Below are 22563 nucleotides of genomic sequence, written 5' to 3'. Positions count from 1 at the left end.
GACAGGTTCTGAGAACCACTGGCCTAGAGCAGTGATTCTCAATCAACACAGTTAATCTGGCTATCGGAATATATATAGGAGATATATTTTCATACAATGGAGGCAGTGCATGCAAATCTATCTTATTCATATTTACTGTGGATATCCTAAAAACCAGACTGGACGGACAGGTCCTGAGGATTAGATGTTCTAAGGATTCATCCCCACTCCACTGGACTGACATGGTGCTCCATTACTACTCCACTTACAGGTAAAGATTGTGTGTGCTGTTCTCCTGATAACTAGTCGAGTCAAACTGAGCTCAGCAACGAACAACTCAAGTTTTCTGCTCCGAATATATTTCTATTTTAATTTTCAAAACTTAGAACTGTATTGATTTGCAGAACAAAAGTTTTGAATAGATGTTTGGATGTTTGAAAAGTCCATAATATGTATGACAGTTCATCTTTGAGAATCACCATTTGCAGCATCAGGAAGGAGAGGTTTTGTAAGTTATTATGTGCTGTACAAGTACCACTTACTTTGTCAGAAGTTAGCATGAGAGCGGCAAGATGAGAAGTTCTAAAGTGAAATGCACATAGGCAGCCATTTTAAACCAACAGAAGTACCCAGCACAGCACATAGCATCATAGGCTTTCTGTTCTTTTTTTAATTGTTGAAGGGGAACTCTCTTCTATTGGATACCATGAACTAATTCAACTTGTTCCACTAGGTAGATAGAAAGCACGTGAGAATGTTTGGAGCTATATCATCCAGAAAAAGGGACTGACAGGCTGAACACTTACTGCAGCTTTATAATTCCCCTAAGATCTCAACTTTGTTTGGTGGCTTTAGCTCTAGAGCACTGGACACTGCTTTTGAAACTTGTATTAATGCCACCAGTGTAAGCTGGGCAGAGGTGTCCATATAAAATAAGGCCACAAACTATGCGCCTTGAGGCCTATGCATGTTCAAGTTCCTGCAGAATGCCCTCTCTACAAGAGATAAGGGGATCCAAACCCAGTTCTAGTTAGACAAGCAAAGAAGGGAACAACTGATCAGACAGGATAGGTCAATTGGTCCTTATCAGCCACCATCATCATATATATTATCTGCAGGTAGTACAGCATATGATGCTGACCCATCAGGTTAATCCCAGAGTAGCAGATTAATTTCATGAAAATGATCTTAATAGGGCCAGATTTACTTTGTAGGCACCCCCTAGGCACAAAAGTGGGGAGGACTTTCACTGCTGTGAACTACCTTCCTCATACATGTGGCCCTCTCTCCAAGCACTGCTCAGCCTGTGTGGCAGCATCCTGTTAGATTCACCCCCTTAAAGGTGTGGCGGTGGCCCAGGGCACTTCCATCTCCTCTATCCCTGTGGCGTCTCATGTGTAGCCTCCCATCAGAGCTGCCCATTTAAAGGCGCAGAGGCAAGTCGGCAGCAATTCTATTTTACATTGCTGTGAATGCTACTGCCCATGAGCCACTGCACCTTTAAGAGGTCAGGTCTGATGGAAGGCTGCTGCTCAGGCTGAGTGGTACTTGGGGGAGAGAGCCATGGCGATGGAGAAGGCAACGACCTTTTCACTGAAGCACTTGTAGGCATGTGCCTACTCTGCGTTTTTGAAATATGGACCTGCCCCTTAATTTAATGTATAGTGAAGATACTTTAAAGAATAAATACAATAAAATACAATTTAGATGATCCATAGAAACATAGAAATGACGGCAGAAAAGGACCAAATGGTCCATCCAGGCTGCCCAGCAAGCTTACGGTAGTATCTGCCATGCTGGGCAGGTTACTCCCATGCTTATTTGTTCCCCAGACCATAAAAGTCTGGGCCCTTATTGGTTAATGTCTGAATCCAATTCCCCCTTTTCCCCCTGCCGTTGAAGCAGAGAGCAGCTCTTTTATACACAAGTATCTGAGGGAGAACCCCAACACCAGCATAACTAATTGATAAAAGCACCTATCAGATTTAATAAATATAGATACTACACTAAGTTTTCACACTTCAGTAATTTAATTTTTGCCCATGCTGCTCAATGAAGGCATTTTAAATGATATTTAACAAGACCACACTGTCCTAAATTTATTATCTCTTGGGGTTGGGATAATCGCACAGATAATTTTAATGGAAGGTTAATGCAAGAATCAAAAGATAAAAATGCCCTTTGGTCGACCATTAGCTGGTTAATATTCTGTGGCTTAAACTTGCACAATTTTATGCACTATAGAGTTTCACTTTTATTGCATTTTACAGCTTAAGGCATACAAAATATAGGGAAAGTTTCATGGTCAATAAAGCCTCTGTCTTTGTCACTTGATCATGTAAAGAACCTAATGCCTAGTGCCACATTGCTTCTCTGCTATTCTTTTTCAAAAGCTGTCAGGGTTAAATAAAGATTTATCTGGATAAAGTTGGGAGGTTTAATGCCTAATAAAATTAAGTTACAGCACAACTTGTTCTATAATAATAATTATCTCTTTTTATGCCATTTTTCTCCCTGTTTCTTCCGCTGCAGACAACATAGGTTCCCTGGCTGGCTGAGAGATAAATTGGAGAAATCTCCTCCATCCTGCTCCAATCCCAGCTTTCAGATGTGCTGGGCTAGGTACCTCTTATTGTCTAAGGGCCCTATTTCTCCACAGACAAAATGGGAGAAAATCTTCAACAAATAAGCCCCCAAGGGCAATCTCTCTATGCATTTTGGCTTATGGAACTCCTCAACTCATTTATTTAATTATTGGCATTTGATAATTCACTTTTTACTATGCGTGGCCTCAAAGCGGATTGCAATACATTTAAAGTAGGTTACAGTAGTCATGATAAATGTGCATGCAGCAACAAAGTATATGGTAGCTGTATAGTTCAGAGCAAACTTTTACAAGGGGTCCCCCCCTTAATGATACTGCAGCTGGAAAGACTTAAAGGTGCACTGTCTCACACACAGCACATGAACATGTGGTATATCTTGTACCAACCAATGTTTTATTTATTTATTTTATTTATTTATTTAGAAGTTTTTATATACCGATGACCGTTGGGAACATCTCATCGGTTCACAATAAACGAAATGCAGCTAAAAAAGCTTTATAGTGAAACAGAGAACAATACGCATAAAATTAAATTGAACAACAGAGGACTAAGTGTCGTAACGTACAAGAGTAAAACTGAGCGATTAAAATTATATGGCAAAAATATAACTAATTACAAAATAACTAATTACAAGAAGAAAGTCAAATAAGTCAGAGGGGCATAAGAGTCATGAGGGGGGGGGGAGGTGAGGTGTTAGGAGTATGCCTGCTTGTCTATGCCATGCAATAAGTTCTTTTTTTTTTTTTTTTTCTAATTTGTTTATTGGAGCAAATTTTACCAACAGCAGTTCCAATATAGTACGATTCTACATGTGTGATTTTTCTGCAAAACACGCTTATGTTTTAATGCTTGCGATTTGCAACCAGTACTTCATATCTTTTATTGAATATTTCACACTACTGCATGTACATTTTCATTCAACAAACGTTAAACCTCTATAAAGAATTCCAATATCTCTTTACACATGATGTTTCAGTTCTTATTATACCTTTGAAGTCAATCTAAGGTATGGGGGAAGGGAATCTCCATAAAACAAGTTCAGTTGTTTTGGGGGGTAGAGGGTAGGGAGAAAACCAGGGCAACTGCCAGGGCCCTTGGCAAAAGAGAGGGAGTAATCTTCACAGAGACGGAGCCTCAGAGGAATGGCACTGGCTGGGCCTGTTCCTTAGTTTCTGTCTAACACACTCTGCTTGGGGCACTGCAGAGCAGCGTTTTCGGTTTTCAGAATGCCTCTGGTTTGGGCAGAGGATGTTTCGTGCTGCCCGACCTCAGATGGAGGTGGGATGTGAAAGGGCTGTACATTTCATACCTTTTTATACACCATCTTATTATTTGATTGACATTACTGAGCTCTTCAGAAATCCATGTTAATATCTAAAGTAGAATCACAGTACATGAAGAATCTACATGCAAGGGATCTTTGTTTTCAGGTTTTGTTTTACTTTTCCAGGGAATTTATCAGTTTTTCTTATAACGAAAACAAATGAGAGAAAAGCAGTGGGGAAAAAAAAAAATCACTTTTTTTTTGTTCATTATAAAACTGATACATTCCCTGGAAAAATAAAATAAAAATTTAAAATAAAGGTCCCTATAGTATCTTAAACAGAGAGAAAATTTCATTTTAAATGAATACCAACCTTTAACACAATTTCATTGACTGTAGCAGCGTCTGATTCGAAATATAGATGTTTGTAGTCATGATTGCTTAGATATGTAAGTTTAAATATTGCATGACCTGTTAAAAAAAATCACAGAAGTTTTGAAGCGTCAGATAATTTTAATATACCACACATATACATGCAACAGAAACCTCACCACACACACATGATAGTATTAGTGCAGACAGAAGAACTGTAATAAAATGCTGACCAGCCTCTTGTGCCATTTCAGTTTAAATCAATATATTACAGTGACATATAAAATTATTGAAACATTTTATTTTATACAAAATTTCATAGAAAACATTTTATATTATCTTCATTTTCCATTAAACACATAGAAAAAATATATATTCAGGAACAACATATATCTCACAATATTTTTAAAACACAACCATTCATACACGCATACATCCAAAAAATCCTTTTGAATCTTATAATACTTCTTCTTTCTTGTTATCTTGGAATATATCTTTTCTTTCTTGCTACTGCACTGTGTTTCAACACTCCCTCCTTTCATTCCTATCTTCATAACGCTCCCAACATGTTTCGCTTCGACAAGCTTCTTCAGGGGAGTAGGAATGCACTATGGTTCCTGAATCCTTTATATAACTCTCCAAACACCTGAAAGTGTCTTTTCTACAAAAATATGATACATTTAAATAACAATAATTTCATTTAACAACAACATTCAGAATTCCATTTTTGAAAAAAACAGGTGCATAATATATTTATTTAACATTTTTTTATACCGATATTAGTAGCTACATCATATCAGTTTACAGCAGAACTGAAGATTGAAATTACATTAAACAGGTACCAGGGATGGGATTACATAGGAACAGAGATATATAGCTTGGAACTGGCAAACAAGAGCAACAGGCTGCTTGAAATCACAAGAAAAACAAAGAACAAGAAAAACATTGTAACATAACTTATACCAAGTATCGGGTTAAGTATCCCATATATGCACATGCAAGAATACAAACCTCTAATCCCGACTTTAAAGATAGAATTTTTGGTAGAATTTAACAGCTAAAGAATTAAAAATGTGAGTACCAATTTAATTGTTCCAGAATGAAAAAGACATGTGGGAATTGAAGAAAATGTTTTGTCCGTGGACTTACTTGAATCTTTAAAGTCGGGATTTGAGGTTTGTATTCTTGCATGCGCATATATGGGATATTTTATGCACATGGTTTTTTTCAAAAATGGAATTCTGAATGTTGTTGTTAAATGTATTTATTTATTTATTTCGAGGCTTTTTTATACCGAAGTATAGCGGGATGCCTTCACTCCGGTTTACAGGATAAACAACTTATACATAGTGGTGACCAATTGGTAACTTATACAAATATGAATATAACATCTTATATAACTTAAATAACTTGGTAAACAGGTTGGTGACAAAACAGTCACTGGGGCACTCTAGCAGGGAGCTGAGATAGGGTGGGGGGGCTAGGGGGAATCAGCTGAGGCGGGCTGGATAGAGGGCTGTGTAGCAAAAATTGAAGAACAAGAGACAAGGAGGAGAGGGCGGGAGGGGGGGTGAAGGAGGATGGAAATAAATGAAATTATTGTTATTTATAAATAAATGAAATAAATAAATGAAATAAATAAATTTATTTATAAATAAATGAAATTATTGTTATTTAAATGTATCATATTTTTGTAGAAAAGCCACTTTCGGGTGTTTGGAGAGTTATATAAAGGATTCAGGAACCGTAGTGCATTCCTACTCCCCTGAAGAAGCTTGTCGAAGCGAAACATGTTGGGAGCGTTATGAAGATAGGAATTAAAGGAGGGAGTGTTGAAACACAGTGAAGTAGCAAGAAAGAAAGCAAATGTTGCTTACCTGATGTAACAGGTGTTCTCACAGGACAGCAGGATGTTAGTCCTCACAAATGGGTGACATCGAGGATGGAGCCCACCACGGAAAACTTCTGTCAAAGTTTAAACAGAACTTTGACTGGCCCCTACTGGGCATGCCCAGCAAGGCACTGACCCTGCAGCCAGCAGGGGTCTCCCTTCAGTCTGATTTCAAAGCTACAGGCAGTGCCTAAAAAGTAAAAATAAAACGAACCCAACACCGCGGGGTGGCGGGCGGGTTTCGTGAGGACTAACATCCTGCTGTCCTGTGAGAACACCTGTTACATCAGGTAAGCAACATTTGCTTTCTCACAGGACAAGCAGGATGGTAGTCCTCACAAATGGGTGAGTACCGAGCTGAGGATGTCCTGACTGGCACCAAATGCACCCAACGGCGTGCAACAGGCACAACAACTGGGGTGGAATTTGGTAAAGGGCATCCGCACCCTACCGGGAAGGTGGAAGGGTGTTGGTACATCATGTTGGAAAAAGGTTACGCAAGACAGATTGGCCGAAGATGGAGTCTTGTCTTCCCGCTTTGTCCAAACAATAGTGGGCTGCAAAGGTATGGAGGGAATTCCAGGTTGCAGCTTTACAGATGTCAGGAAGCGGCACCGATCGAAGGTGTGCTACCGAAGTCGCCATGGCCCTCACAGAGTGTGCTTTTACACGGTCTTGAAAAGGAATGCCAGCTTGCTGATAGCAAAAAGAAATGCAGTCCGCCAACCAGGAGGAAAGAGCCTGCTTACCCACAGGTTGTCCTAACTTGTTAGGATGGAAGGAGACAAACAGTTGAGTGCTCTTCCTGTGAGCAACTGTACGGTCTAGATAAAAAGCTAGAGCCCGTTTACAGTCTAGGGTATGCAGAGTCTGTTCCCCAGAGTTGGAATGGGGCCTGGGAAAAAAGATAGGTAGTATGATGGATTGATTGATATGAAATTCAGAAACTACCTTAGGTAAAGATTTAGGGTGAGTGCGGAGTACCGCCCTGTCTTGCAGGAGTTTAGTGTAAGGCGGATAGGTGACTAAGGCCTGTAACTCACTAACCCTGCGAGCTGAAGTAATGGCCAACAGGAACAATACTTTCCATGTGAGATACTTCAATTCACAGGAGTGCAGAGGTTCGAAAGGTGGTTTCATTAGACGACCAAGAACCAGATTAAGGTCCCAAGATGGGGCCGGAGGACGTAAGGGTGGTTTCAGATGGAGCAAGCCTTTAAGAAAGCGTGTCACCAGGGGTTGTACTGAAATAGGGACACCCTCTATACCTTTATGGAAGGCGGCTACCGCACTGACATGCATCCTAATGGAAGAGGTCTTTAGACCGGATTCTGATAGGTGCCATAAATAGTCCAAGAACTTAGAGATTGGACAGGAAAGGGGATCAAGGGACTGAGAAGTGCACCATGATGTGTACCTTTTCCATTTGTATGAATAGGATCTTCTGGTGGAGGGCTTTCGTGAAGCTATCAGGACACGAGAAACCGAATCCGAAAGGTTAAAAGGCTGAAGGACTAACCTTTCAACATCCATGCCGTCAGAGACAAGGCTTGGAGGTTGGGATGGAGGAGGCATCCGTCGTTTTGAGTGAGCAGATGCTGATCCGTTCCCAGAGGGATGTGCCTGCGGATGGAGAGATCCTGGAGTATGGGAAACCACACTTGGCGTGGCCAGTGGGGTGCTATCAGGATCATGGTTCCTCCGTCCTGGCGAAGCTTCACGAGAGTCCTTGACAGAAGAGGAAGTGGAGGGAATGCATAAAGCAGACCTGTCGTCCACTTGAGGGAGAAGGCATCCCTGGGCTGAGAGTGCTGGCTCCGACTGAGAGAGCAGTAATCGTCCACTTTGTGGTTCTGAGGGGACGCAAAGAGGTCTATGCGGGGAAAACCCCACTTGTGGAACAGAGAGGTCACTACCAGAGGATCGAGTGACCACTCGTGTGGTTTGAAGACACGGCTCAGCCGGTCTGCCAATACATTGTCTACTCCCGGCAAGTAAGTGGCCTTGAGGTACATGGAATGGGAGAGGGCTTCTGCCCAAATCTGCGCAGCTTCCTGACACAGAAGGAAGGAGCCTGTGCCTCCCTGCTTGTTTATGTACCACATGGCCACTTGGTTGTCTGTCTGGATTAAGATTATCTGATTCGATAGATGATCTTTGAAAGTTCTGAGCGCGTAGCGGATTGCTCGAAGTTCCAAGAAATTTATCTGGTGTTCGGCTTCCTCTGGTGACCATAACCCTTGGGTTTGCAATTCGTCCACATGGGCCCCCCAACCGATGTGGGAAGCATCGGTGGTTAGGATTACCTGTGGATCTGGTAGGAGAAAGGGTAAGCCTTGAAGGAGGTTGACTTGAGTTGTCCACCAGGTTAAAGACAGGCGTAGCACTTGTGTAACTGTGACAATGGAGGACAGAGGCTGAAAAGCCTGAATCCATTGGTGTCGTAGAGTCCATTGTGTTACTCTCATGGCTAGTCGGGTCAAGGGAGTGACTTGAACCGAAGATGCCATGTGTCCTAGGAGGATGAGGAATTGGCGAGCTGTGGCAGTGTGTTGAGACTGGAGCTGGCGAGCTAGGGACATGAGCGTTTGAACTCGTTGAAGTGGAAGGTAGGCTTTTGCCTGTAAGGTGTCCAAGTCTGCTCCAATGAAGGATAAGGTTTGAGATGGGACTAAGCAAGATTTCTCGTAATTGACAAGAAACCCCAAGGAAAGGAGTGTGTGAATTGTCAACTTCAGGGAGGATTGAGCAAGTTGAGGGGTGGAGGCCCTGATTAGCCAATCGTCCAGATAGGGGTAGACGTGGACACCTTCCTTCCTGAGGAATGCTGCTACCACTACGAGGCATTTGGTAAAGACCCGTGGAGCAGATGCCAGCCCGAAAGGTAGTACCCGGTATTGATAATGGTCGTGGCCTATCAGAAAACGCAGATACTTGCGATGAGATTGTGTTATCGCAATGTGGGTATAAGCGTCCTTGAGGTCGAGAGAGCACAGCCAATCCCCTTTTCGTAAGAGAGGGAGCAAGGCGCCCAGGGTTACCATCTTGAACTTTTCTTTTTGCAGATACTTGTTGAGGGCTCGAAGGTCCAGAATTGGACGTAGTCCCCCTGATTTCTTTGGTATGAGGAAGTATCTGGAATAGAATCCTTTCCCTTGTTGACAAGGAGGGACGGGTTCTATAGCATTTGATTGTAGAAGAAGGGATACTTCTTGTTGTAATTGAGTCAAATGGCTAGTTAGACTCCATGCCTGAAGGGGCGGGGAGTCTGGCGGAAGAGTTATGAAGTTGAGGTGGTAACCCTGTGCGATAATTGCTAGCACCCACTGATCTGAGGTGATCTGTTTCCAACGGTGTAAAAAGTGGTACAGACGACCTCCCACAGGGATGTGTGGAAGAGGGAGTTGGCATGCGCTCAGTACAGGGAAGTCAAAGGCCCGCCGTAGGCCCAGGAGGTGGGGCTACAGTAGGTCTTTGCTTTCTTGGCTGACGAGGCTGAGGTCTGCTGGAGGACCGTGCAGGACGAGCCCTAGCCGATGGAGGAAAGTAGCGACGTGGTCGAAAGAACGACTTCTTAGAGTCCTTCTTTGGTGGTTGCTTGGAGGACACCTCAGGCGGGACAGATGAGAGTTGTTTCAACGTCTCATGGTGGTCTTTTAACTCCGCCACAATCTGTTGAATTTGCTCTCCAAACAAATTGTCACCTAAGCAGGGTAAATCAGCAAGACGATCTTGGACCTCTGGACGAAGGTTGGAGGATTTTAACCAAGCCCAACGTCTGGCTGAGATGGCTGTGGCTGAAACCTTCGTGGAAGCATCGAATATGTCATAGGCAGTTCTGATGTCGTGCTTCCCTGCCTCAAATCCTTTGTGAAGAAGGGCTTGAAGCTGCGGTTGGTATTGGTCTGGTAATGTGTCAGCATAGTCTTGCATCTGCTTAAGGATGGCTCTGTTGTACTGCGTAATGTAAAGTTGATATGAAGCTATGCGTGAAATCAACATAGCTCCATGATATACCTTTCGTCCCACACTATCCAGGAATTTATTGTCCTTGGTAGGTGGAGTAGAAGAATGTGGTTTCAGACGCTTGGCCTTCTTTTGTGCGGACTCAACCACAACAGAGCGATGATCCAGTTGAGGCTTTTGAAAACCTGGTGCTGACTGGACAAGGTATGTGGAGTCAGCTTTCTTGCTGACTGGGGAAACAGAGGAAGGAGATTCCCAGTTTTTCTTGAGCAGATCCAAAAACACCTGGTGAATAGGAATAGAAGCGATGATTTTTGGAGCATCCAGAAATTGAAGCAGTTCCATCATCTGGTGTCTGTCATCAGCTTCAGATTGTAGTTGAAAAGGTACAACTTCTGACATCTCTTTCACAAAATTAATGAAAGATAGATCCTCAGGAGGAGATCTTTTTCTACTCTCTGTAGGAGAAGGTGGCGAAGGCAAATCTGTGTCAGAAGAAGTATCATCATCATCACCCCAGGTATCGTAGGGATCATGTGGGGCTTGTAGCCCTGATGGACCTGGCTGAGGCTCTGAAGGCATCGATGGAAACCGAGGTGGAATCGGTGCGGTAGGTGGAACCAGAAATGGCATCGATGGCTTCGGTGCTGCCGATGGAATCGGTGCCTGGCGCGGAATCGATGGAGCCGAAGGATAAATCGGTGGAGAAATACCAGAAGGTACCGATGGAACTACCCCGGAAGGGGGAAGTCGAAACGGTGTTTCTCCTGCCGATGAGAAACCAGTCGGAGACGGTGGTGTTGTCGATGGCACTGGAATCACCGATGGAAGGGCCGTCATGAGTGCCTCCATGCGGCTCAGTAGCGGTGCTAGCGCTTGCACCAACGGCTCGGTGGATGGTTCCCTCCTCGGTGGCGAAGCCGGTGCCGGCATCGGTGCCGGGGGCGGCACTGGAACCGGTGCCGGAGACGGTGCCGATGGAGGTTGTAATTTCTTCATCGCTTTCTCGATGGCCTCCTGGACCAGCCGGTCCAGTTCTGCCCGGAGACCAGGGGTAACCATACCCGGCTCGACGGGAGAGGGAGGCTGAGGCAGGGCCGGAGGGACTACCGTAACCGGTGGGATCACGGCCCCCACACCCCGAGAGGGTGAGGGTTTCCTCGATGCCGGCGAACGAGACGTGGAGGGTGTCCGGTCTGTTCGCAGCTTCTTTGTCGGTGGCTCGGCTTGAGCGGAGGTCGATGGCTGTGGATCCTCGACAGGCCGAGACTTGTGCCGTCGATGGCGATGCTTTTCTTTCCGATCCCCTCGCCCATCCGGGGAAGGGACAGGAGTCGACGGCCGAGAAGCGATCGATGGCGGACGGTCACCGGAGGGTTGACGATGGTGGTACAACTTCGACGGTGCCGGTTCCGAGGACGTCGATGCTATCGATGGCGTTGGGGTGGGTGCATGGAAGAGGAGCCCCTTTCTTCTCCATCCTGGCTTTGCGACCTTTGGGTGTCATTAAGGCACATTTGGTGCAAGTCAGGACATCATGCTCACTACCCAAACACATTACACAAACCCTGTGGGGGTCTGTGATGGACATAGTCCGGGTACAATCCGGACAACGACGGAACCCCGTTGCCATGGCTGGAAGCCAAAATTTAGGCTGGGGATCGGTAAGTGCCAACAGGCCTCGAGGGCCAAAATCGACGGTAGTCGATGGAAAAGGCAAAAAAACTTACCGGGTTCCGTAAGATGACTAAAAATTTGTCGAAGGGAGACCCCTGAGGGGCAAATTTTCTTAGGAAATTAATTTCCAAATTCCTGTCAGGAACGTGGTTAGAGAGCTCCTTTCACCGCGTGGCAACTGCTGCGCGGAAAAAAGAAGACTGAAGGGAGACCCCTGCTGGCTGCAGGGTCAGTGCCTTACTGGGCATGCCCAGTAGGGGCCAGTCAAAGTTCTGTTTAAACTTTGACAGAAGTTTTCCGTGGTGGGCTCCATCCTCGATGTCACCCATTTGTGAGGACTACCATCCTGCTTGTCCTGTGAGAAAAGATTTATTCCAAGATAACAAGAAAGAAGAATTATTATAAGATTCAAAAGGATTTTTTGGATGTATGAGTGTATGAATGGTTGTGTTTTAAAAATATGGTAAGATATATGTTCTTCCTGAATATATATTTTTTCTATGTGTTTAATGGAAAATGAAGATAATGTAAAATGTTTTCTATGAAATTTTGTATGAAATAAAATATGTTTCAATAATTTTATATGTCACTATAATATATTGATTTATTAAGTAGTGTGATATATCTATACAGTTGCCTATTTTTATTATTCCATTTCAGTTTAAAGCAAGAACAGGCTTTGGGGTAGCTGACCCCTTCCTACTAAAGTTCATTTTTCCCATCACAATACCACGTAGTAGGCGCATTACTATTGAAATCAAGGAGAAACTTGTTTAATGCGTTTTTGCCGTAAATTGAAGAATTTTGTTGATAACCTTAGAGACTTGAACTATAGCTGATTGACATCTCAAGAGACTTACTTCATGATGTTCTTTTTGACCAGCATTTAACATGTTTAGTTTGTTGCTTTAAGTAATTTTATTTTTTATGTTGTTATTTTGTTGTGATTCATGTTTTTATATCGTTGTACATCGCCTTGGAAGAACTTATTGTTGGATCTGGAAGGCTAGCCATAAATTTTATAAATAAATAATAAATAAAATAAAGACCTCTATCTAGCTTTGGTATAGGGAATATGCAATATATAAAAAACTGTGATTGGATGTCCTGCATGTACACTAAGGGCCTCATTTTCCAATATCGCATTGGTATCGCATGCGATACCAAAAAGGGGTGTACCTTATGCTAATAAGCATGTGTATCGCAAATTGCACTATCAGCTATGTGAAAGGCTGTTATCGCAAGTTGCACTATTAGTGATGTCTCCTGACAGGCCTGTTTCAATATGATGCAGGCTGAGAGAGAGAGAGAGACAGACTTACCATAGTGTCTCCTCCCTAGACAGGTATTTGTATCCCTATGGGAGGCCCACCTAGTAACTCGAGGTGAGGGTTAAGTATTAGTGTAGGGGGTTAGGGGCCACTTTCACATTCAACATGAGACGTACGAACAGAACAGTGGTCTCTTGTGAAGATTTGATGACCTACGGAGTGAGGAAACTCACTCCAAGATGAGATTTGTGCAGTGTTCTCTCCACCTAGCTTCATGGACTCTCTACCTGGGTAACAACAAGCTAGGTGGAGAGAACATTGCACAAATCTCATCTTGGAGTGAGTTTCCTCACTCCGTAGGTCATCAAATCTTCACAAGAGACCACTGTTCTGTTCGTACGTCTCATGTTGAATGTGAAAGTGGCCCCTAACCCCCTACACTAATACTTAACCCTCACCTCGAGTTACTAGGTGGGCCTCCCATAGGGATACAAATACCTGTCTAGGGAGGAGGCACTATGGTAAGTAAGTCTCTCTCTCTGAGCCTGCATCATACTGAAACAGGCCTGTCAGGAGACATCATGAACCGTGATAAACCTTTACCGGCCTGTAGCGCACAACGTAATGCAAATGAAAGAGGTGTAGTTATTGGCCGCGCTAACAGTGCGGCTGTTTTGTGGCACATGATAAATCCTCCCTACTTTACATTTGCTCCGCCCCAACTCCACCCCCTGAATATGAAATTAAAAATTTGCATTCGCAAATCGCGTTAACTGCTGTTAGCGCGATTTGCGGAATTATCACACACGGTAACTCCTTGGAAAATGAGGCCCAAAGAATGATAAGAGTTCATAACATGGATTCTACAAACTATGCAGCAAATAAATGTCAACCCCAAAGCTTGCAAATGGACAGCCTAAAGAAAGATAGTGTACTCTCTCCAGTCAGTAATCAAATATCGTAACTTAAAAAATTATGCTGTTTGCATTGGCAATATTATGTATACAGCCAAAGGATGATATATCCTACATCACTCCAATGATGGGTACATGTTATAGGCAATATACGGATACTCTAGCTTCTAAGAGTCTTTCTTTGTATCTTTATTAACAACATTGCTGAGGAATGTAAAGGACCAACATGCTTGTTTGCAGATAATACCACAAACTGGTAACAGACACGCTGGAAGGGATGAAAGAAATGAAAGAACTGTCAAGGGTTTGAAAAATGAGCTTCAAAAGTAACAAGTATAAAATTATGTAGTTGTTGGCCAATGTAATAAGGTATGCTCGGCTGTGCGCACATGTTAACGAATGGTTGTGCTCAGATTTTTGTGTGAACAACTTTACTCCTGATTTAACCAGGAGTTTAGCACCCAAAGGATGTGCACACAAATTAGTGCTCCTCTATGCATATCCCATGTTAATCAAGGCATTAGCTCAGGGTAGGCAACTCTGAGTGTCACAAATCATCAGGTTTTCAAGATATCCTCAATGAGGAGTTATGAGATGCATTTGCATGCACAGCCTCAATTGCATGCAAATACTCCTCATGCATATTTATTATAGATATACTAAAAATGAGACTGGTTTGCAGCACTTGGGGGCTAGAGTTGTCTATTCTTGCATTAGCTATTACTCCCTTTTGCGGAGTGATGCATAGGCTTCACTCATGTTTTCTTAATGCTGGAAATTGAACTTCTGATCAGAAAGTTTCTGGGGCTAGTGTTAGTCTATGAGGTTGAACCTGGCGTTAGCGATGCACGGGTTCTGTACTTGGGATTTATGCATGATAACCATACTTTTGTGTGCTCACTTTTGGGAACTCCTGGCTGCATTAACATATCACTGCACTGGAATTTTAACTTTTTTTTTTTTTTTAAACCTGCGAAGAAAGAAAATATGCACTAAAGTTTAGTGCACATTTTTTACTTCTGTATTATTACATTGGGCTCTTGGAATGCAAAAATCCATTAGCCACATATCTATTAGAAGATCAAGAATGTGAAACCTTCAAACAAAAATGAGATCTAGAAGTAATCATCTGATGACCTCAAGGTAGATGGTCAAGGAAATAAAAACTTATAACATTAATATTTTCTTCATTAGCATAAATATAGCTACCATCAGAAGGAAAAGGAGATATTGCCCTTGTGTAGATTACTAGTGAGATCCCACCTTGAATTCTGTGTACAGTTCTGGCGGCTGTACCTTCGTAAGGTTCTTGAGGGGCTGGTTGTTCACCAAAAGAGGCTACCAAAATAATGCAAGGTCTGTAAGAGATACCCTACATCAAAAAAGGCTTCAACAACATATCGGAAAGTGAAACTTTCCATAGAAAGAGAAATGTAAGGACAGGGGGTTTGTGATCTGCATCATGGAAGGTTCAGAGGAAACACTTATTTAAAGTATTTGGCTCAAACCTTCACATTGTAGTTCAAGGCAAATTAAATCCAGGTACAGTAGGTATTTTCCCAGACCCCAGAGGGCTAACAATCTAAGCTTGTACCTGAGGCAAGGGAAGGTGAAATGACTTGCCCAAGGGATTTGAACCCTGGCTTCCCTGGTTCTTAGTCCACTGCTCAAACCACCAGGCTATTCCTCCACTTCATGACAAAATACTTATTTACTGAGAGGGTACTAAATACTTGAAATATCCTACTGGCAAAGCTAGTGACAACCAAAACTGACATAAATTAAATGTGCTCGGAACAGACACAGAACACAGTGGTAAGGGAAGGGGGTGGGTGAGAAGAGCAAGGGGGACTAAGTAGAAGAAATGAAGGAGTGTGTACGAACGTTGGCTCAGTTATATGAAAGTTTACAGGGCAAAAAATGAGAGAATACAAACAGTAGGCAGTGTGTGACAGGATGGCTACATTGGGTTTCCAAGAAAGCTGAGATAACCTGCATAAAATGGTCATGGTTATGACTTTAACAGCAGTGGTACAGCAATATCAGGCTTCTAAGAAGGCTGGAGCAACCTGCATGGGACGGCCATGGGACAGCCATGGTTACAACACTAACATCAAGTTTGGAATGGCCGCCTATTTCAGCAAATAGACTCACTAGTTTGGTGACTGTGTGGATTATTACAAAAATAAGAATAGGTCTTGTAAGAACCAAACGGAAAGACGAGAAAGCCTTGAACAGCCTTTTAGTGGAAGCCAACACTGTAATGGAATTTAAGCATGTTTGTGACAGAGGAAAAACAGGATTGAGAGGCTGGGTAAAAAATGGGGAGGAGGAGAGTTAGTATTGGTTTAAATATTGGCATTTATAGGTTCATCTATCCAAAGGAACTGGGTGGGCCAATTTAGTCTTTATCTGCCATCATGTATTATGTTTGGATGCCCCATTTGGACAAATTCTGAAGGTAATATGTGTGCAATCAATTGCGATTAGATTTTAACCTAATTATCCATATCCCTGTTGCTCAAGGTGTGGGCTTGTTATGCTTTGTAAATCTGAGGTTCACAGCTTCAAATCCCAGGATGGTCGACTCTGTATTTTCATCTTTCTAAAATACATTTGCTTTTAGTATTACTTAGCTCAAATTTGCCAATTTTGGCTAAGTAATACTAGTGTAACTGGCCTGTAAAGATATAAAAATACAACACACACACACACACAATTTTAGGATCTAACCATGGTGCATGCTTCCAATAAACACATGTTGATGCTGCATTCTTACTAACCTTTCTATACAGAAACCTTTAAGGTATGGAAAATGGAAGCTTGCACGGAATGCAAAAATAATTAAGTTACCTGGGCATTATTTCGGCATGTTAAACTCTGCTTGTGCTAACCAGTATGGGAATTCTAAATTAAAATCTTATACGGTTCTGTTATTTTTCAGATGTTATTATTACTATTGCACAGTGCTGTAGAAGAAATTTCAAAGATTAGTTGACCTCTTTCCAATGAAAAATAAAATTTTATTCCTTTCTAGTCTCAACCCCCCCACTGTACATTTGTGGCCTTTTACATATCTTGGAATGTTAAACATTTTACAGTATGCAAATCTTGAACATTTCATGATCTAGAAGCTGACTAGCTTAGGTAAATAAACCAATCGATTGAGCAAATCAATATATTAAGCTTTGGTAGTATTAGAAAATGTAGCAATCCTATACAGGCAGATAATACATTAGGATGATCTACTACGGACAATGATCAGCATTTAGCAGTTTCCATACTGTATAACACACATCAGCTAAAATTATCATCACTGGGCTGGACCTATGGTTTTATAGAAGCAGTGTGAGAGGGCATTGTCCAAAACCTAGCTGCATGGAGTAGCATTTTACATTCTCAATTTATTTAAATCATTCTTCTTGCCAAAAGCAATCAATCTGTACCATGAGGAGCTAGTCTGTCCTCCTTACAGTGAAGAGAGAAAAGAAACCCATATATTGCTTTGACTTAAGCAGTCTTAGCTGTACATAAATCACAGTACAAGTTGAATGGAAGACGGTAATGGGCTCTTGGTCTCTTTCTCCCTCTTTGCTTCATGAGGTCCCTGACTGCCAACTGGGTGCCACTTCTAAATCACCCAACTAGTGGCCAGGCGTATCAAGATAAGGAGGAAGAAAGAGACTGAAGGGGTCATCTGACATTGTCTTGGTTTACATTTACCCAAATGTTAAGTGTGGGTTATTTAAAAACAGAATAGCATTAGCAGTTCTACTCCATTTTTCTGGCAAGGCTTGTCTTTTCAGTAATGGCAAAATTCAAAATTGCCAAGAGTAGGAGATACTGTTGCTTTAAATGGCATGTTGAAGCCCAAGCAAACTGGTGGATAAGGGAATCTGACTGGGATCTCTAGGTTCACACCTGTGTGCTTTAAGCAGTGTACCACAGCCTTTCCATGCCACATACTCTTCTTAAATTTTGAAAAAAATGAAAATGCTTCTGAGAAATGCTGGACTTCCACAACATTATACAAAATGAACTTCTGGAATCAGCCCAAAAGGCTGTGCACTACAGATCCAGGTCTGGATCCTTTGTCAGTGGGAGGTGGTGCGCTCAAACTTGTGAACGGATGGAAGATGGCCATCATACTCTGGAGGCTCCTGCTGGCCAATATGCATCTTTCTAACCGTTTGGCCAGCAAGGGACCCCAAAAGTTACCCAGACCTCCCATCTGGGAAGGGGGGGGAGGGGAGGGTTCAAAGATGGACAGATGAATAAACCCCTCTCTTGTTTGAAGGCAAACAAATAAAACAAATGGCTGTCATAAGAAAGGAGAAATGCAATTGTAATGTGTGCTTCCTACAAAACAAAACAGCATTGTATCTTCCAGAACAAAAATTCAGAAACATTCAAAATGAGAAACTACTCTCATGCACTGCAGAGAGCAACTTGCACAGAGAACATGTATGGCGAGCTCGGTTTCTTTACACAACCAGCTGGGATGTTGGCACACGCTGCACTGCAGTTCTGGAGATCTCCTTTCCAGAGGCCAGAGAGCAAGATGCCACCAAGTGCTGAAAAACTGAAACAAATGCAGAGAGCCACAAATCCCATAATTTTATATTGCAATGCAATTCACAGTTGAATATATTTTTAGAAAGGTTTCTCTGTATGTGACTTGTTGCTGGCTTAGGAAACAATATAATTTTTCTTTTGTTTGTTTAAAACAGACCTTGTCACAATATTATGTTTGAGTACTTGCACTTCTGTTGTGTAAAAATATTTTGGGAGTTTCATAAAACCTTCATAACGCAAATGAATACTTTAAATTACAAAGAACTGGTACAGAGTTGATGAATTATCGAGTTGTGAAGTATATGTTAATTCAGACTTTGAAGACCTCTTATGCAAGTGAAAAACTCACAAATTCATTTCATAAATAATGTTTTAGCCTAGTTTTTTTTAATAGGTGTGAATATATATATGAACTACTAACCTGATAAAAATGCACAATTTACATGCAAACAACCACCTCTAAATTCCATGTCATATAAAGCCACAAAGGAGTCTTAAGGCCACTGATAAAAAGTTAATAAGGAATCCTCAATTAGCTTACGACATATCCTCTCTATAGATAGTTGCTAAATGCTTCTATCTAAAATGGAAATGTTTGTATGATCTGTATTTACAATAGTGTTCCAGCACTCTCACTAGCTCATGAAGATACATTAGTTTTATTTATGGTTAACACACATACTGTCTACTAGCATAATTTTTTCACATGTATACATAAAAATCAGTCCACTGCAATATATCTTGTTTTCATGAATGCCCTCCTTCCAAATACTATATGTGGAATTAACCTGGCTCCTGCTGTAGTGAGACTTGTAACTGTGGGTTTTTATGATTTAGTGATTCAGCCTTCAGTCAGATGCCAGGGTAAAGGCAATTTCCTAATAAGCTTTCTGTATAGATTTGGTACATATGCGGTTTTTGTAGACTGGCACGGTGCCTTATTGCAGGGGTGGCCAAGTTCTGTCCTCAACAGCCAAAAACAGGCCTGGTTTTCAGGATATCTACAATAGATATGCGACAAATAGATTTGCATACAGTGCCTCCACTATATGCAGATCTCATATACATATTCCTTGTGGATATCCTGAAAAGCAGGCCTGTTTGTTCTTGAAGATCGGAGGCCACACCTACTTTACGGCATGAGCCATAGTCACTGCAAATTACCAAAATGTGGATGACAGTGAATTTAACATGAAATATATAATCCGCTTCTTTACTGCATGTCTACAGCAGCAACATACAGGAAACTTTGTACGTTTTATAAATGAATACAAATAATGACCCACACACAAAATAAAACAAAAAAAATTCTGGTTCATAGCTGGTACCATGCTGCAAACATTCTAGATTTAACAATCATCATCTACTGAGACTATTAGCTATTACCCACTTATGCAAAAAATAAATGTGCGCCCGATGCGCACATTTTTACTCTCAAAAATGAACGCCTGCCCCAGAACAGGCGTTAAGTCTTGAGGAGCCCCTAAAGTTAACTGAAAAGCAGAAAATACTACTTTTTTGTAGTTCCTCCGACTTAATATCGTGATATTAAGTCAGAGAAACCGATAAAAGGAGTAAGGTAAAAAAATAAAATAAAATAAATCCACGCACAGCCCACTCCTCCTGGGCGCTCGATGTTGAGGAGGCGCTAGGGGCCTGGTGCCTCCTTTTTAACGCAGTGGCTCTTTTTGCCTACTGCATCGCGTGCCCGGGAGAGGTGGCTGGGCGCGCGTTAGGAAAGTGGGCGCTCAATCATGAGCACCTGTTTTTCATGCGCCGATATTGCATTGGCCTGAATAAGACTTAAGAGCTGATTAACTGAGGTATTTTTTCCCATTCTGTGTCTAAAGGAAAAGATCTTGATGAAGCCTGCCCATAAAGGTGAATTTTAAAAGCCTGGCCATGCATCAGTCAGGCTGGTGCGCTCTGACCGAATTTTAAAAGCCACCCAGATACACACACACACACATCTCCCGCTGTGCGCACATCTCAAAGTTTTCAAAAAGGGTCTGGGCGGGGCATGGGAATTTCAGGGCGTGGCCAAGAGATGTGCACATATATACTTACATGCACGTACCCAAGTCCAGTGGCGTGTAAGTTTACTTCTGCTATGGAGAAAGTGTAAGTTTAAAACAAAAAAGCCATAACAAGGTGATTTAAGGGTCTGGGATAACTGGGGGGAGTGAAGGCTATTAAACTATAGTTCACTTTATATGGCTACCAGCTCCTGCACTTTAGTATCAAGCAAACTTACTTTTTTAAATTTTACCTTAGAGCTCACGAAAGCTGCCAGATTAACAGAACTAGAAGCCAACTTTCTTCATTTAGCCACAGAACAGGCAGAGAGTATCAGCAGTGGCTGTGTAAGCTTTCCTACATTTTCCATCAGTGTGCTTCAACTGTGCTCTGGTGGGACCATCTCGCCGAGTCAAAAGGTAAGATCTACAATGGAAAGTGGACATAGACCACCAACTCCTTTCATATCAGCTCCTTTAAGTCTTTACCAATCTGAGCCAGATCTGAACTATTAGCCTAGAGATGAAAGACCCTAACCCTGTACTCATTTTCTTGAGCCATCCAGTCACCCTATAAACCAAAATGTTTAGAAAAATAAATAGTGTCCCATGTTGTAAACATCTAACCTTCACACCTCAGTTATCATTTCACGGACAATGGAAGGCTTGATGTGCACTACCCAGCACACCTCAGTGCTCTAAAGTTATGAAGCAGTTCTACACTTCCAATCTTTTTGTAACCAGTAGGTTCTGAACTTTCTTCATTAGTTCTACTGTATTTAACAACTCTAAACTGCTGGCTCTCGTTAAAGAATAAAATGATAAATAATGGGTCAAAACGGTACGCGCGTAATCCTTTTAAAACGCCCCTGCGCGCTCCGAGCCTATATTGCATAGGCATCCGGCGCGTGCAAAGCCCCGGGACGCGCGTAAGTCCCGGGGCTTTCCTGGGGGGGGGACGTTTTGGGGGGCGTTTCGCGATCCGTGCATCATTGGGGGGCGAATCGAGGGGACGTGACGTGTTCAGTGTGTCATCCGGGGGTGCCGCCGCGGGCTTGGTTTCGGCCCGGGGGCGTTCCGGGGGCGTGGCCGCGGCCTCCGGACCAGCCCCCGGACCGGAACATGGAGCGCGGCAGCCTGCCCGGCACGCCTGCTTCGAGCAGGCGTAACTTTCGTGATAGAGGTAGGGGGGGTTTAGATAGGGCCGGGGGGGTGGGTTAGGTAGGGGAAGGGAGGGGAAGGTGGGGGAAGGGCGAAGGAAAGTTCCCTCAGAGGCCGTTCTGATTTCGGAGCGCCTCAGAGGGAACGGAGGCAGGCTGTGCGGCTCGGCGCGTGCAGGCTGCCGATTTTGGGCAGCCTTGCGCACGCCAACCCTGGATTTTAATGGATACGCGCGTATCTATTGAAATCGCGCGAACAAAAGTTCGCGTGTGCGCAGATTTATAAAATCTGCCCCTATATGTGCATACACAGCACACATGGTAACAAGATATGAAGAGGGTATGAATTAGCACAAGCTTGAAACTTGTGGTGAATAGAGTGCCAGGTGTCAAGGCTTCAACCCTGAATGCTGGAGTGAGCGTGATAAAGTTTTGAAATTTTACGCCCATCTACAGCAGTGAGACCTTGTACTATTGGCCAAAGTAATCTGATTTACCAGTGTGCTAATGGCCAAGTAATACACTTCATGGTTCCACGCATCACTACTGCCAAACTAAAATGATCAGTTAGTGATTCTATAATCACTAATCATTATGTTAAAGACTCTTACTTTTATATTTAGTATTTTAATTTATGTATTTTTATTTTAAGTATTTATATGATAGATGGTTTCTTTATGATTGGTTTAAATTTTATTGTATTTTATGTTTTATTCTGAAAAATTGTATTTTATGCTTTATTTTAATTATGAAACACTGTAAACTGGTGTGAAGATATACACCAACATCCGTGTAGAGAATTAAGTAAATAAATAAATAAATAAATAATCTTTGAGAGATTCTGTGAACATTCATGCTCTCCTCTTTTTAAAT

At 42.4% G+C, this 22563-nt stretch overlaps 1 protein-coding gene across 3 annotated transcripts in view; it reads right to left on the bottom strand.

The window, feature by feature from the left end:
• MAPKAP1 (MAPK associated protein 1) overlaps positions 1–22563 on the bottom strand; it is a 441680-nt gene that overhangs the window by 1501 nt on the left and 417616 nt on the right. For all 3 annotated transcript variants that reach the window (XM_029611492.1, XM_029611493.1, XM_029611495.1), the window contains one exon: positions 4223–4320. In XM_029611492.1, coding sequence (XP_029467352.1) covers positions 4223–4320 — 98 coding nt within the window. The remainder of the gene's footprint in view (positions 1–4222; positions 4321–22563) is intronic.

Source organism: Rhinatrema bivittatum, chromosome 8 (assembly GCF_901001135.1).
Source record: "Rhinatrema bivittatum chromosome 8, aRhiBiv1.1, whole genome shotgun sequence".
NCBI lineage: Eukaryota > Metazoa > Chordata > Amphibia > Gymnophiona > Rhinatrematidae > Rhinatrema > Rhinatrema bivittatum.
This window is presented reverse-complemented; position numbering and strand designations above follow the sequence as displayed.